At 51.3% G+C, this 16,922-nt stretch overlaps 1 protein-coding gene, 1 pseudogene and 1 gene segment (V, D, J or C); 1 reads left to right on the forward strand and 2 right to left on the reverse strand.

Annotated features, from left to right (window-relative positions):
• Positions 1 to 214: 214 nt before the first annotated feature.
• On the reverse strand, positions 215 to 5,616 carry cyp7b1 (cytochrome P450, family 7, subfamily B, polypeptide 1). Its single transcript, XM_029830811.1, is given in 9 exon segments — positions 215 to 706; positions 709 to 732; positions 735 to 778; positions 780 to 880; positions 984 to 1,177; positions 1,244 to 1,450; positions 1,886 to 2,497; positions 3,977 to 4,113; positions 5,504 to 5,616. Coding segments are annotated over 9 exon segments (1,500 nt in total). The 5' UTR covers positions 5,575 to 5,616; the 3' UTR covers positions 215 to 596.
• Positions 5,617 to 6,558: 942 nt separating this feature from the next.
• LOC101063538 (armadillo repeat-containing protein 1-like) lies at positions 6,559 to 10,910 on the reverse strand (annotated as a pseudogene).
• A 656-nt stretch (positions 10,911 to 11,566) lies between these two features.
• The window catches only part of LOC101068051 (T cell receptor alpha variable 20-like), a 165,570-nt gene continuing 160,214 nt past the window's right edge, over positions 11,567 to 16,922 (forward strand). The window contains 1 exon segment of the V gene segment in view: positions 11,567 to 11,743. Within this exon segment, the coding sequence occupies positions 11,698 to 11,743 (46 nt within the window).

Here is a 16,922-nt window from a genome sequence, read left to right on the forward strand (position 1 = left end):
TATCGGCCGAGGCTGCTGGGGTTCCGAGCCATGATCAGCTGACAGGGTTCTGTCTCCTGACTGGGGTCATCCTGATCCTGAGTCAGGTTTGGGAACATTAGCACAACTTGCAGCAGCATTTGTAGCTTTTTAGGGGCTCTAATAATCCACCACTAGGCACTGTGATCGTTGCTAAGACCCAGCTGACCGGACAGGAAGAGCAACCGCACCAGTCTTTTCAGAAGTAGAAAGATTTATTCAAACATTTCCTGTGAAAAATGAAACGTGCATATGATCATTTATATAGAATCACTCATAAACATGAACATCGTGTGTGGGAATGTTTAATGTTCAGCTCAACTGGCTGATCCCACATGCAGGATAAATGCAATTAAAAGAAAACTGGAATCAAATTATTCTTCGTATTCTCTTCTTGTACCTTGTGCTAAGCTAAGCTAACCTTTCTGAAACATGAAAAGTGTGAAAAGAATCTTGAAATGTCATCAGCAAAAATTTGGCATCACTTAAAAAGATTCAAATCAAAACATTCCTTCAGAGAAATTCTTCATTCTTCATGTCGCACGTTAGCATGAAAGCGTGCTCAGATGAATGTGCCGTTAGACACAGCGTAACCTGTAGCGGAAGTGGACCTTGGCAGATGGGAACAGAATTCCAAGTCCAGCCCGGCTGGAGTCCACAGTGGCCCTGGTCTGACCCGGCTCCAGTCCAGGTTGAAGTAGAGCAGCAGGACACAAGAAACTGTTTGATCTCATTGACGGCGAAGTGGCGGCCGGGACATGGACGAACCGGAGCCGAAAGGCATCAGGTAATATTTCAGCCTCTGGCCGCCCTTAAAGAAGCCCCCTTTGCTGTCCTGGACGTAACGGTCGAACTGGAACGTCTGTCAGGAGAAAAGAGAAGATTGATGACCAGAAAACATGAGAGATCGGTGATGGGTTCTGGGGTCTGCTAGAAGGACGAGCTAACGATGGAGGCGTTAGCACCCCTTTGTGGTCACACTGTGGGTCCTCGTAGACCTCCGGGTCCATGTGCAGACTCTGTGGGTACAGAACGATGATGTCGCCCTTCCTGACGTTCGCCGAGCGCTCGTTCTTCAGATGCAGACTGAAGTCCTCCTGAGCCACTCGGATGTTCATGGAGGCCGATGACAGGCGCAGGCTCTCGTTGACGGAGCTCTCTGAGACAAACGCAACACTCCTGTGTCACCACAGTTTAGCCGCTAACTTTCGATCCGGAGCCTTACCCAGATACAGGAGCTTGTCCAGGAGGTCCCTGCTGAGGGTCACGTCTGTGTCTGTGCTGAACTGGACGCCGCTGAGCTTCAGCTCATCGAGGATCTGCTGACGGACCACTTGCAGGGCATCCGGGTGACTCACCAGGTTGTACATGGACCAGAAACAGGCCGGGATGGTGTTGCCACCGATGCCACACAGCATGGCGAAGTGATGAGCTGCCAACAGACAGAGGTAACCACGGAAACGTGACATCCTCTGATCACTAATCAATTCTGCACTGGCACCGAAACACAAGGTTTTTGTGACAGGAATCGTTTTAGCTTCAGGTATAAAATGAGCAGGTTAGAGCAGGTTAGCGTTCTCAGATAAGGAGGTGGCGTGACACTGGAGGCCCCGCCCACACTGGCCCAGGCCCCGCCCACACGGGCACAGGCCCCGCCCACACCTGTCCAGGTTTATTCTGCTGTCTCACTCTGTCAGATCTGTGAACAAGCTGGAGGTTGATATTTCCAAGACCAGAAGAATGTTTGGCATCGGAACCAGAACCTTGTTGGTTTGTGAGTATTTGAGAGGTTGTCAGAGATTTAGCGCCCTAAAATAAGGTGCTAACGGGTCAGCACAGTCATGGGAACCAGTGAGGTGAGACTAACCTGCTCTGTCCACGTCTTTTAACGCATCCACCTTCTCAACCAGCTCCTGTCTCCGCCTGATGAACTGGGACCTGTTAGACCAACTGGAAATCCTCATTGGCAACAAGGATCTCGTCAGTTTGTTCCGGCTGGTCTTGGCTTGCCTCAGGAGTCCAATTGGGACTCCAGCAACGAGCCATGGGAACCAACCATCAAACTGGAACAAGTCCTTCCTCAGCTCATCCATCCCGTCATGGCGCCCCCCTTCCTGGGGGATCCCGTACAGCGTGAGGAATGTGGCTTCGAACATGACCCTGCTGCAGAACTCGTACATGTCACCGGACTTCCATCCCGGTCCTGCTCCTGGTCTCCGCCCCAGATGGTCCTGACGTAACAACATCATGAGATTTCCCATCATTCCCTCTGTGAGGGCACAGAGGTGGTCTCCTTGGAGGAGCTTAAAGGCACGCTGGATGTCCTCATGCAGGCTGGGGGTCTTCCAGGACCTGACGGGAGGGTAGCCGAAGACGACCGGCGCCATTGAGTCCGAGAAGGAGTGAAAGTCCAGCTGCCGTCCATGTTTGATGATGTTTGGATACATGAGAGGGTCCATGATGAAGGTCATGTATTTACCTGCAGGAGCACAGGAGAGGCCTCAGTAGGTCCCAGCGGCTGAATTCATTGGTTTTGTTGCTTCCCAGAGGTGTTGACACAGGTGACAGAGGTGACACAGGTGACACAGGTGAGAGGTATCAGAGGTGATACAGGTGACACAGGTGACAGAGGTGACAGAGGTGACACAGGTGACACAGGTGACAGAGGTGACACAGGTGACACAGGTGAGAGGTGTCAGAGGTGATACAGGTGACACAGGTGACAGAGGTGACAGAGGTGACAGAGGTGACACAGGTGACAGAGGTGACACAGGTGACACAGGTGAGAGGTGTCAGAGGTGATACAGGTGTCAGAGGTGACACAGGTGACACAGGTGAGAGGTGTCAGAGGTGATACAGGTGACACAGGTGACACAGGTGAGAGGTGTCAGAGGTGACACAGGTGACACAGGTGACACAGGTGACAGAGGTGACAGAGGTGACACAGGTGACAGAGGTGACACAGGTGAGAGGTGACACAGGTGTCAGAGGTGACAGAGGTGAGAGGTGACACAGGTGAGAGGTGACACAGGTGACACAGGTGACACAGGTGTCAGAGGTGACAGAGGTGACAGAGGTGATACAGGTGACAGGTGACACAGGTGAGAGGTGACACAGGTGAGAGGTGACACAGGTGACAGAGGTGACACAGGTGACAGAGGTGATACAGGTGAGAGGTGACACAGGTGAGAGGTGACACAGGTGAGAGGTGACACAGGTGAGAGGTGACACAGGTGTCAGAGGTGACAGAGGTGATACAGGTGACAGAGGTGCTGCTACTGGCTCCTGGGCCTTTGGTTGTGTGTGAGCAGCACAGACGTCCTAGCAAGCTTGAGGCCCACAGCTGCTTGAGGACCCTCCTGAAACAACTGACATGAGCTCAGTCTGAGGGGCCAACAGTGAGGAACCAGGAGAGGAACCAGGAGAGGAATCAGGAGAGGAACCAGGTGGGGGTCTACACTGGTCCTCTTCTGGTTCTCAATATTTGACCCTGGTGTCTTTATGTGTATATTTGTGATGCCATTGTTTACAGGATAGCTGCTAATTGGCTAGCTGGCCTTTGATTGGTCCACCAGCCCAGAACAGCCCTTCCCCCCTGCTGGTGTTATCAGATGTGTCTAAAGTTCTAGAGAAGATGGTGGTGACTCAGTTACTGGAGCACCTGCAGAGGAACAGCCTGTTTGAGATGTTTCAGTCAGGCTTTAGAGCTCATCACAGCACAGAAACAGCACTTCTTAAAGTCACTAATGATCTTCTCATAGCTTCCGATCATGGACTGGTTTCTATGCTGGTTCTGCTGGACCTCAGTGCTGCTTTTGATCCAGTTGATCACAGCATCCTGTTACAGAGACTGGAACATGTGATTGGGATTAAAGGGACAGCACTAGACTGGTTTAGATCATATCTATGGAGCCAATAACCTTCACACCCCTGCAGTCTCCTTGATTACTCTCCAAACCTGCAATGAGGACTGTGAAAACATCTCCAAACTTCTTCTTCTGCTGTAGCAGGAACCCCTGAGCGTCTCTGCCAAACTCAACAGCTTTTCCAACAAACGGAATCCAGCCAATGACCAGCGGCGGCTCGTTGTCACGTCTGCAACACCAACAAACAACAACGTCATCCATCATTGGCAGTGCCGCTCCGCTGCACAACCGGCTCAATATAGATCTTTATTTCTGTTTTTAGAAGTACGAGTTGTTCCTTAAATGGTCTTAGCTCCATGTCTTTGGTGAGTTTTGGCCTCTGCAGCGTCGCGTGGTCGGGACAGTGTCTGGTCTGGCAGCCTGGGCTGCTGCCCTCAAAGGGGGAGCAGAGGTTGTGTTCCAAATACAGGTGGATCACACGCCTCAGCCTCCCCGGGAAGGCCTGCACCAGGGTTCTGGAGAGGATCAAGGAACCTCGGACGCTGGGGGGACGCTGGTCGAGGAACGCTGGACCAGCCCTATACCCTCGCCAGGAGGGTTGATGGGAGTTTACCCGACCAGTCCATCATGTCCCTCCTGGTGTCCTGTGCTTCTGTGGGGGGGGTCTGAGGCCCCCTGCTGAGGGCTGAACGGTCTCATTGCGGCAGTAAGTCAGACCTGCTTCCAGTGCTTGTTGGACTCTGGCTGGGCTGCCCTTTGTCACCGGTTCTATTCAGAATTTTTAAGGACAAAATCTCTCGGTGCGTCCAGGGGCCAGGGGGGTCCAGTTGGGAACTACAGGATTTCATCTCTGCTTTTGCAGACGATGTCCTGTTGGCTTCATCATGACACGAAGAAGGTCCTGACCTTCAGCAGGTTCTGGGCAGCCAAGTGAATCGGCACCTCCCAGTTTAAGGCCATGGTCCTTGACCAGAACAGGCCTGGAGGAGTCCAACTGTCCCGGTCTTGTGCAGTGACTGAGGGCAGGATGGTGCGTGGACCCACGCACCGTTATCGGGGAGGTTACTGATCGACCGCTGCGCTCGCCTTCGGTCATGAACCTTCGTTACAGAGCAACTACATCAACCAAAGACTGACGTTTAATCCAAAGTTCTTCCTTAAATGGTCTTAGCTCAGTTTTTGCCAGTTAGATTCACAATACAATAAAGTCATTTGGGATATTTATTTGTATCTGAACAAAAACAATTATTTAAAAAATGAGATGAAAAACAGATGCTCATGTAAATACTGCAATCATCATACAACAACACGGTAATAATGCTGCTATACTCCTGTAATAATGCTGCTATACTACTGTAATAATGCTGCAATACTACTGTAATAATGCTGCTATACTACTGTAATAATGCTGCTATACTACTGTAATAATGCTGCTATACTACAGTAATAACACTACAGTACTACTTCTATACTAGTTTACACCGCAGAGAGAACTTTTGTTGTTTTTTAAAGTTACTACTAGTGTTATTGTACGTGTTAGCAACATCGGCTAATTAGGGACTAATCGATGATCAATAACAGATCGAAGTAGAAGATCGTTGATTGGTCGTTAAACTGACCTGATTCTGCGGCGGAGGACGCAGACGAGCAGCGACAGGACGCCGACGAGGAGCAGCAGCAACCCGGACATCTTTCACTAGAGCCGAGCGGAGCCGAGTGGAGACGACCGGGGCCGAGCGGAGCCGAGTGTAGACGAGACACGTCGCATCCGGTCCCGCCTTGTGACGTTTCGGAACAAAAGTGCTGATATAATGGTCTCTGTTGTTATGAAACTACTTGTACATTATCTATAACGTGACCTGGAACAGTATTGAATAAATTCCTGCTCAGAAAGTAATAAATGAAAACATGAGACGATTTAGGTGCTGGCATCCTGTTTCCCGGGTGCCTTTGTTACTTTTGTGAAGCCCTCATCATGAAAAGGCCAAAATAAATGAAACTGTTTAGTATAATTCTATCTACAATCATGGTTCCTATTAAAACCCTTATGTGTCACTGCACTCGGGCTGAACAGTCGGTACCTTTACATTTTCTCATTTTTACGCATTTATCCATCCATCCTCATCCATCCATCCAGAAGCCCCCCCTCCGATAATGATTTGATCATTATTGTTTACAATTTTTACCAAACTTTGGTATAATTGTCCTCTACTTCCTACTCACAATATGTTGGCCTACGACTGTCTCATGTGCCCGTGTGTGTTAGCAACCTTAGCAGCTATAATTTCATCATCTCCGTAACGTCTAACGCTGAAGCTTCCTAACCGACCTCAGCTGGGAATAAAAATAAAACCCAGCCGGATCCGTCCGCACCTTCCCTCCATCCCACCCACTTGATGAAACTAGAGAAAACAGCGGGAAAAACAGGTTTCATAAAGTGGTGTCTCTGTAAAATGTCCTCTAGAAAAAAAAGCATCATCAAAGGATACATCAACAGAGAAATTTGTCCTTCTTGTAAATAAAATCACACCTTCTTTAAGCTTTACCAAATCAAATCTAGCATATTCTTATTCTGAAACATGATGACAAAACCAGGAAACTCAAATTGTCCCCCGTCTTCGTCCTCACCAGGTTCTCTTCATTAATGTAGAAATCAATCGAGGAAAAACAAAACTCTAAATTCTTTGAAGCTTTAATGTTGTACCACTGACTGACAGAAGGGGGCAGCAGAAATGCAAAAGATACAGAAGACGAGAGGAGAGAATGCAGGTATGAACACACCAACATCCCAAATGTTCCAGTCCTGCTGCAGGCCACAGGAACCTCAACTCCTCCGAAACACGATGGGCCAGGATGATGTGGGCGGGGCTATGACCTGGGGGGCTATGACCTGGGGGGCTATGACCTGGAACAGCACCAGATGAGGACAGAGAGCGTCTGAATGAGGTCACGAGAGGAGAAAGTGAGCAGCAACATGCCGGGGGGGGGGGGGGCACTGATCCGTTAGTCCTGCAGCCCCATCAGTCCCTCTGCTCCACATTTAACTTCCTGCTGAAAAACATAAAGCTGTGAAGGTCCACATCCTCTGAGGCTCCTGTTAAGGTAAACTCAGAACCTCCAACATCAGCTCACCTGTCTGATTTCCTCCACCATAAAGCAGTCAGCCACCAGAGGGCAGCAAAGCCCCCAGACAACCAGCCTGACCCTGCTAGCTCCAGGCCAGCGCCGGGATCACGGTAAACCAGGTGGTGACGGACTGAAGGCAGAGCTGGACCGACCAGCAGGAAGTCGTATACACAAACAGGAAGTGAAGCATCCTTCCTGTACGTTTCAGCTCATCCTCTGGCTCGGGGGGAGTGAGTCTCTGGCAGGCCATCGAGGGCCAGGTGGGGGCGGAGTCACCAGTAGAAGGAGCGGGACAATGAAGTTGGTGGCAGCACCCAGCCAACTGTTCCCAGCCTGGCTTGACCCGACCCGGCTCACACCCGCCTTGTCGGGCTCCTGAGACGGGCTTTCAATCCTCTGGCAAGTAGTCGGGCAGGTCCACGTTGGGCTCGGTCCTGCAGCGATCTGTCCTCGTCAAAGGGAATCAGCACCTGAGAGGCAGGAGCGTGAGCTTGGGTATTACTAGAATATCTTCTTCAAACGGCACCACCGTGCTGGGCTGACTGGGCTGACTGGGCTGACTGACAGTGTGGAACCCCGAACACTCCTTTAGCTAGCGGCCCCCCTGCTGGGGACACACCTCCCTGTCCAGGTACGGGAGGACGAGTCCCCCTCTACTTTAAGAGGAAGATGAAAACCTTCCTGTTTGGTGTCAATCAATGTCTCCATCCCCTCCAGCAATCATCACCATCACACAGGTGGTCACCTGTAGGTCACCTGTAGGTCACCTGTAGGTCACCTGGGGGTCACCTGGCTAAAGTGGTGTCCCGTGTGTCCTGTGCTTGTTGACATGGAGCGAGAGCGGCCCACCGTTTCCCAGGTTCAAGGTTCCCACCTTCCTCCTCTATAGATAGAGACTGGAGGCATGAAGCTCCATGATGGGCCCAGCTGGGCTGTGATTGGCTGTCACAGCGCTGCTCAGCCCAGCTGGGCTGTGATTGGCTGTCACATCGCTGCTCAGCCCAGCTGGGCTGTGATTGGCTGCTCAGAGCCCAGCTGGGCTGTGATTGGCTGTCAGAGCCCAGCTGGGCCGGCGTTCACTAAAGATGAACAGAACTCTTTTGGTGTGAAAGCAGCATTGGACGGAAATCACAGCAAACTGGCTGTCATGGAAACGGGTATACTGAGGCACCGTTCAGAGGTGCTGATCACCACTGTGGAGGCTGGATTTATGTCCTGATGAGAACTGGATGTAGAATGATTGGGATCAGCTGACCTCGTCTCCAGTCTCTCCTCTCACCACCTGCTGAGCCCTCATCACCTGAGTGGACGCGATCGCAGAAGCCAGAGCCTGAGGAGCAGCATCAAGATTCAGGGATGAGGAGGAGCCACAGGAGGAGGAGGGGGAGGAGGAGGAGCAGGAGGAGGAGGAGAGGGAGGAGGAGGGGGAGGGGGGGAGAGGAGCAGGAGAGGGAGGAGGAGCAGGAGGAGGGGAGGAGGAGCAGGAGCAGGAGAGGGGGAGGAGCAGGAGGAGGAGGACTCCACCTGGGCCTTCAGGTCTGAGGCGGACTCTGACGATGCACCTCCTCACGGTCATCTGGAAGGTGAAGCTGATGACTCCTCTGATCTTCAGCAGCACCTCCTCACACAGACGCCTGCGACTCTGAAACACCCCAAACCCACACGGATTTATTTCCCTGATGTGGAGGGAAAGGCCAGCGGAGGGCTGAAGGCCACCTACCGGGTCGTCCAGGCCTTGGACGTGGAGCACGACGGTCTTGGCCCTCTTGTTGCTGCAGCCTAAGAAGAACTGGGCTTTACGGCGGCCGGCGGCCGGCTCCCCGGACGCTCCGCTCTCGGCCCCGCCGGAGGCCTGCAGGAGCTGGTAGACGCCAGCAGCCAGGAGCTTGGTCTCCCCGGGCGTGGTGGACCTGATGGAGTTGTTGCACAGCAGATATTGCTGAAGACAGAGACACCGAGGTCCATCTGAGCAGCGGCAGCGTGTCGGGCCTAAAATGATGTTTCAAGCTAGTTTGCTGCGCTCACGTCCTGTCCGAGCAAAAATGAAGAGATTATTTCAAGGCAGTGATGAATAGGAACAACCTGCCTCTAACACGGAGTGAAACGTGTGTGGTCTCCACTGCAGGAGCCTACCCCAGAATGTCCAATTACAGGAACTTGTTGATGGGACCCAACAGAGTTCCTGTGCCTGTAAGGGTAGGAACTTAGATGGGAGGGGCTTTCGGTTTACTGGGCGCTGATTGGCTAAAGCTAGAGCAGGAAGTGACCCAGCAGAAGAGGAGCCTGTCTGGTGTAGAATCATTATAATAATACTTAACACACTCCTCCATCTTTACCTCCGTCCTGGTTGTTGCTATTTTTGCTTTTGCGTCTCGCCCAGGTGACGGGGTCCGACCCCCCAGTGGAGACACGACCACCCAGAGGGCCAAGCGGGAGGAGGGTCCCCGTAAAGTTCCTGCCCCAGAGACACACTCACTTCTGCATGACGTTCTGAAGGCTCAGCATCATCCCCAGCTCCCCCTTCAGCTTCTCTTTGTTCACTCGACATTCAGCCAGGTACCGAATGGCCTTCAAACGACAGTCAGTCATATGATGAAAACACGCCACACCCCCAACAGGAAGGAACCCCGAATCAGGGAGCAACTCACCAGCAGAGCAGAGTAGACCACCTGTGGGTTGGTGTGGTCTAGGAACAGGATGAGTCCTGGCAGACAGCCCTGATCCTGGACTATAGCCCCTGCGGTTCATGGGGTCGGCGGGCCAGGTCCCCGCAGCTGGTTGACCACAGCGAGGGCGTCCAGCTCCGCACTCATGGCGGATGATTACTCACCCATTCAAGTCCAACTGAGGATTGCAACACAAAACAACACAAATCAACACGCTCACATGCACGAACATCGTGCACGAACAGCTGGCGCGTTGGCACGCATACGTATACACATGCATGTAACTGGCACAGGAGGACACATGCTACGGCTAATGGTACAAGAGCAGCCAGCTAGCCGTAGCGCTTCTGCGGACACAGGTGGCTTCAGATTCACCTGTTGCCAGTGATGTCAACCCTAACCCCGCAGGACTAGAAAGACCCGGACTGATATTCCATCCCATAATGAGGGGCTAATATGGTAAGGAGTAAAGGATTGGTGGCAACGTTACCTCCTTGCTACCCAAACACAATCAGGGGACTGAGGCTGACTGGAGCTGACACAGCGTAACAACTGCTCTCTCCGTCACAGGATGAAAGAACACAGAAATTGACACATCAAAGCAGCAGAGACAGAACCGGTTCCGTCGGTTGGGACGTGAGTTTGATAGAGACACACGGGTCATCTGCATGGGTGACCTGGGTCAGCAGCACCACTTCACCTTTCTCCATGTCTGGTCTCACCTGAACCCTCGGGGACGTCCTCTGGACATCAGTCTGTTTCCCGAGGACTGTCTCCTTGGAGACCCCCTCGGGCCAAACACACCATATGTTTGGAAAGTTCAATAAAACCATTTTCTTTTTTAAATCTGCACCATCTTGTAGTGTTTGAACATGTCGCCTACATGTGTGCTGGTTCTGGCCCACCTAATTACCGGCTCGGATATATTCTGGACACACTGGACGGAGTGTTCCGGGTCAGTACCAGCTGTGTTTCATCAGCGAACCTCTGGAGGGTGTAACGGTACTCACCTGGTGGTCCAGGCAGCGAAAACGAGGCTAACCGCTAATGTTAGCTGTTAACCATCAGTTAGCTTCGGCTACGAGCTCCGCAACGAAGCTACACCGACACCGGTTGATTCCAGACCGATAACTGAGAACAGATCACGGATATTTACGGAGGTAATTCGCACTCAAATGACAATAAATCGGTTTAAGGTTCTGGTTACACAAAGCAGCGATTCTTCCTGCTGTAGACGTACCGGAGGGGGAGGAGCTAACATTAAGGCCTGTGATTGGACACTTGTAGACCACGTGACCTGCTGGCCAACAGGCAGTATGCTAACGGTGCCTGTAGCCGTCACGCAACTGTTTATTTCAACACATTTAATCAAAGTCCACATTTCCGTTTTACACGTCCACAATTTTCAACAATAGCAATGTGTTAATGTGGTGTTTGATACTCGAGTATCCGCGCCTCGTCCCGGGAGGCGGCTAAATGCTCGCGCACGCGTCCACGTCCCACCCAGATCCCCCCAACAATTATAATGCGGTCCAGAATCTGGACCGGCTTCACCGATGTCCGCTCCAGGTGCGGTTCCGACAGGCAGCTGTGAAGCAATTCAAGTACCACCGTATCGCCACTGCAGTGCACAGAAGAAGACTTTATTTAAAATCGTGCCTGTCGTATTATTTACGTTTAAATTGACGCATTTCCCATTCGATCCAGATCAAATGAATAAATCCAAATTTTTTGGAGCGACGTCTCACCTGGTCTGACACCAGATTAAGAGGGGAGGAAACCGACGTTGAATCAATCAATCAAAGCACGTGTGTGTGTGTGTGTGTGTGTGTGTGTGTGTGTGTGTGTGTGTGTGTGTGTGACAACCATAGCTGAAGGCATCTGAGCTCACCAGTGGGTGAGACTCATAGTGACGTCATTGGTCACATGTTTAGAATTGTTCATCACATGAAGAGGAGGAACCACCTAAAAGATCCATCAGAATATTAATATTTGTCTTCCTCCTCCCTTCTTGTGCCAACATGAACAACTGGCTGAGACACATCCTGGTTCTGATGGTCCTTACAGGTAAGCCTGCTCACTGATCTGTTTCACTGGATCATCTTGAGTGATTCCTGCATGTTCTTCTTCATCAGAGTGTCGAGGAGAAGACAAAGTGATGCAGCCACCAGAAGATGTTGTTGCTGCTGAAGGAGACACTGTTACACTGGACTGTACTTTTCAGACCTCCTACACATCCCCGAACTTGTTCTGGTACAAACAGGAAAACAACAAATTTCCTAAATTGCTTCTTCGGGCCAAGCAGAAACCTTCAGATCCACAGAGAATTTCTGCTTTAATCAATAAGACGTCAGCTCCTCTGAAGATCCAGGAGCTTCAGCTGTCAGACTCTGCAGTGTACTACTGTGCTCTGAGGCCCACAGTGACAGGAAGCAGCAGAAGTGCGCACTAAAACCTCCACAGTAAGGCCACACTGAGCAGCGGCCGCTAGAGGGCGACACACAGCGTCTCTTCCTGTCAGGAGACGTGAGGACAAAGTTTTCTTCATCTTGAGAACTGATGAGAGACTCTTTTACACTAGAGGGCCACATGACCCAGGAGGAGGTGTGCCCCTCTGTGTCTAACCATGCTGAGAGCAGAAACTATCCAGTAATTAGCGGCCAACTGTTTCCTCCTGAGCCAGAGTGGCATCCCCCCCCTGCCTCTACCTGGAGTGGGCAGACAGGTGAGGATTTGACGCCCCTAGACGTTGATGTTGAACACGGATGTGTCTGACTTTAGGGTGTCAAATTATGGGACGATTTAGTGATGAGTTGGAAGTGTCTCTTTCTCTGGTAATGTTTAATAAAACTTTAAAAATGTAAAGAGAACGATAATGACTCGGATTTGATTTGATTGAAAGATCCAAATTATTAGATTCATTTGAAAAAACACAAAACAATAATTGCATTATTCTGTATTATGGATTCCATTAAATTTAGTTTAGTTTCCTTTCATTTTCTGCCACTTATCTGGATCCGCGTTGCGGGGGGCAGCAGCTTCAGGAGGGGTGCCCAGGCAGCCCTCTCCCGGCCACTTCCATCAGCTCTTCTGGGGGAACCCCCAGCCGCTCCAAGCCAGGTGAGAGATGTAATCTCCACTTAGTCCTGGGCCGGCCACGAGGCCGCCTCTCAGTGGGACATGTCTGAACACCTCTAAAGGGAGGCGTCCGGAAGGCATCCTAGCCAGATGCCCGAGCTGACCCCAACTGACTCCTCTCAATGTGGAGAAGCAGCGGTTCTACTCCGAGCTCCTCCCGGATGTCCGAGCTTCTCACCCTGTCTCTTAGGCTGAGCCCGGCCACCCTGGGGAGGAAACTCATTTCAGCCGCTTGTATCCGCAATCTCGTTCTTTCAGTCATAACCCAACGTTGATGGCCATAGGTGAGGACTGGGACGTAAATCGACCGGTAAATCAAGAGCTTTGCCTTCCGGCTCAGCTCCTTCTTCACCATGACAGATCGGTTAAGCGCCCAGCGTCCGTCCTAGATCCTCCAAAAAGGGCGGGTTCTCTGAACTATTGTTTGGTGCATACGCACAAATAACTGTCAGAACCCGTTCCCCGACCCGAAGGCGCAGGGAAGCAACCCTTTCGCTCGACCGCGAGAACCCCAACGTCGAATTAGAGAGTCTGGGGGCAAGGAAAAGGTCCACCCCCGCTCTCCATCTCTCACCCTGAGCAACTCCACCGTAGAAAAGTGTCCAACCCCCCTCAAGGACTTGGGTTCCTGAGCCGACGCTGTGTGTGGAGGTGAGACCGTCCATATCTAGTCGGTAGCGCTCAACCTCCTTAACAAGCTCCAGCTCTTTCCAAGCAAGAGAGGTGACGTTCCATGTTCCAAAAGCCAATTTCCATCACCGAGGATAAGACTGCCAAGGCCTCCGCCTTGTCTGCCGCCCAGTCCACACTGCACCGGACCCTTCATGCTCATCCTGCGGTTGGTGGGTCCACTGGAGACAGGAGTATCCACGTAGCTGGTTCGGGCTGGGCCCAGCCAGGCCCCATGGACGTAGGCCCGGCCACCAGGCGCTCGCCATCGAGCCCCAGCCCCAGGCCTGGCTCCAGGGTGAGGCCCCGGTAACCCTCCGGGCCGGGTACGCTGCTTCCCTTCTGGATGTACCATGATGGGTCTTATGAACCATTTTTTGTCTGACCCTTCACCTAGGACCAATCTGCCTTGGGAGACCCTACCAGGGGCAAGCCGCCCCGGACAGCATAGCTCCCAGGCTCATTCGGGTACGCAAACTCCTCCACCACGATAAGGCGATGGTTCACAGAAGAATCCTTTAAATTCACTTTTTAAAACAAACGTAAAGAAAAAATAATCAATCACCTTCTGCTCATTCCTTTTAGTTATTGAACCTGTACACCTGCAGGACTCTTTGACCTCCGAGACCTGAAGACCTCCAGGACCTGTAGAACTCCAGGACCTGTACTCCTCCAGGATCCGTAGGCCTCCAGGACCCGTAGACTTCCAGGATAAGTAGACCTCCAGGACCTGTACTCCTCCAGGACCCATAGGCCTCCAGGACCCATAGGCCTCCAGGACCTGTGGACCTCCAGGACCTGTAGGCATCCAGGACCGGTACTCCTCCAAGACACGTAGGCCTCCAGGACCTGTAGACCACGGTCTCCCTAACCCCCAGGGAGAGGGATCCCTCATCTGGTGCTTCATGTTCTACTCACATGTGTAAACAGGCGTTGGTTAGGAACCTCTGGACGATGGTACCTACAGTCAGTGAATAACTGGGAGTGACTCAACAGCCACTCTTCTGATTGTTGCACGTTAAGGCTGCACACGTGCACTCCAGAAACAGTCCTCTGGTCATATTTATCTCAGGTTTGTTCTTAGAATTATTTTATTTCTTAATCCATGCAAAGCACCAAAAGCCCAAGACAGAGTTCTTGTGTGTGCAAACTTACCTGGCAATGAAGTTGGTTCTGGTTGTGATTCTGGTTCAATGGCAGCACATGAGCAAGGCTAAAGGCTGAAGCTCAGGCGTGCAGCAGATGTGCCGTGTCCACAAATGAAGCTTCCTTCATTCACATGTTGGCCGAGGCCCTCCTGCCTTCTCACCCTCAGAACATCTCTGTCCTGAAGCTTGGCAAGGACACACTGTGGTGCAGGCAGTCCGAGGGCAGCCACGCGTCTTCAAAACACACCACACTGGTCACTGTTGCTGCCGTTGGGGCCTCCAGGCCTCCTGTTGATGATCTGTGGGACAGGATTCTTCCATCTACTCCCCCTTGCTCCACTTGTAGTCCTCAATGCTCTGGTTCTACAGCTGTGCTTCTTCCTGCTGAGCTCCTCTGTTCTGAAGAGCGCCACCAGCTGCTTCCTCACAGGCACCAGAGCTGTGAGATGCAAACAGACCTTCTGAATCAGATCAGGAAAGGGATTTCATCTGTGTTTGGTTGTGACGTTTTGATGCTCCTGTGCTGGTAACTCTCAGGTAGTCCTTGTTTTTACAGTCGAGGTCTCCATCTAGAGACAGTAGTGCAGAACCCAAAAAGACACTGTGCTGCAACCAAAAGCAGAGGAGATGGCAGCAGAAGACCAGACAGTCACACTGGACTGTCACTACACCAGCACAGCCACAGACGTCAACATCTTCTGGTACAAACAGGAGGGGACCAGCAGACCCCAGTTCATCCTGAGCAGGGTCACCTTCGGTAAGGGGAAAACAGAAGATGAGTTTAAGGAGAGATTTTCCTCCACAGTGAACTCCACCATGAAATCAGCTCCTCTGAAGATCCAGGAGCTTCAGCTGTCAGACTCTGCAGTGTACTACTGTGCTCTGAGGCCCACAGTGACAGGAAGCAGCAGAAGTGCGCACTAAAACCTCCACAGTAAGGCCACACTGAGCAGCGGCCGCTAGAGGGCGACACACAGCGTCTCTTCCTGTCAGGAGATGTGATGACAAAGTTTTCTTCATCTTGAGAACTGATGAGAGAAATCAAACCTGGAGCACAGATGAAGAGGCCTCCAAGACAGGAAGAGGAACTATGTTGTTTCTATTTCATTATAAATATTTTATGGCTTTTTTCACGCAAAGTATAAAAACCAAGTTAATGCAGTAAAGAAATTATATTGTCTCCAATTCTGGTGAAGAAGAGGAGTGAAAACAATCCCCAATATTGACAAAGATGAACAACTAAAATCAGAGAAGAAAGAGCAATGATGTTAAGACAAAACAAGGTTGGTGGTAGAACTATTGATGCATGAATGAGACACCAGAGAACCAGTCATTTCCTGTAGCTCCATTAGCTTCCACGGAGGCACCAACGTGAAGACTTCATGATGAAGATGAGCCTGTCCTCACTTCTTCAGCTTTTTTTCTGGCAATAAGAAAAGAATTCATGTGTTGTTTCCTCAGGTTGTGAGTTCTTCTGGGGCACCACAGGGCTGAAATCTCGGTCCTCACATTTTCACCATTCTTTGACATGAATCATCTCATCACAGACATCTAAAATCTCTCCTGTTGAGATGGAAAAACTCCCAAAACTTGGAGAGTCCAGCTGCTACAAGAAGCTGCTGCCAGTGTGCTGACCTGCAGCAACAGGGAAAAGGCAGATGAGAGAGGAGCTGGAGAGACTGAGGGAGGAGCTCACTTGTAACTGAGCTGGAGAGGAGAGAAGAAGGGCAACATTGAGCAGAGCTGGATCCAGCACAGAGCAGACAGGTTCCTTTAGTTCACCATGCTGCCTCTGCTCTACGCTGCTCTCTGTCTGATGTTGCTCAGCGTTCTAACAGGTATGGATGATTAGTCAGCAGCAACTGTCGCTCTGCTCGTTCCTCTTGGCACCATGGTAACGGATCAAACTCTTCCTGTAGGTGTCAGTGGAGAACAACTGACTGCAGTCCAGGCAGAAGTGGTCAGTTTCGAAGACGCCGCTCTGAGGTCCACAAACACCGATGCTGTCTACCAGAAGGCCATGAGCAGCCTCTACTTCCTCAGGAGACTCAGGTCCTTCAGTGTCTGCAGCAGGATGCTCCACATGTTCTACCAGCCTATCATGGCTAGCACCATCTTCTGTGCTGTAGTGTGCTGGGGAGCAGGCTATGCTAAGGATGCTAACAGACTCCACAAACTCATTAAAAAGGCAGGTCTGTTGTTGGCTGTAGACTTGATAACTTGGACGAGGTGGTGAGGGACAGGATGGTGTTGAAACTGTGGACAATCATGGACAGTCCCCCCCCCTCCAT

The sequence above is a fragment of the Takifugu rubripes genome, chromosome 22, assembly GCF_901000725.2.
Source record: "Takifugu rubripes chromosome 22, fTakRub1.2, whole genome shotgun sequence".
NCBI classification, from domain to species: Eukaryota; Metazoa; Chordata; class Actinopteri; order Tetraodontiformes; family Tetraodontidae; genus Takifugu; species Takifugu rubripes.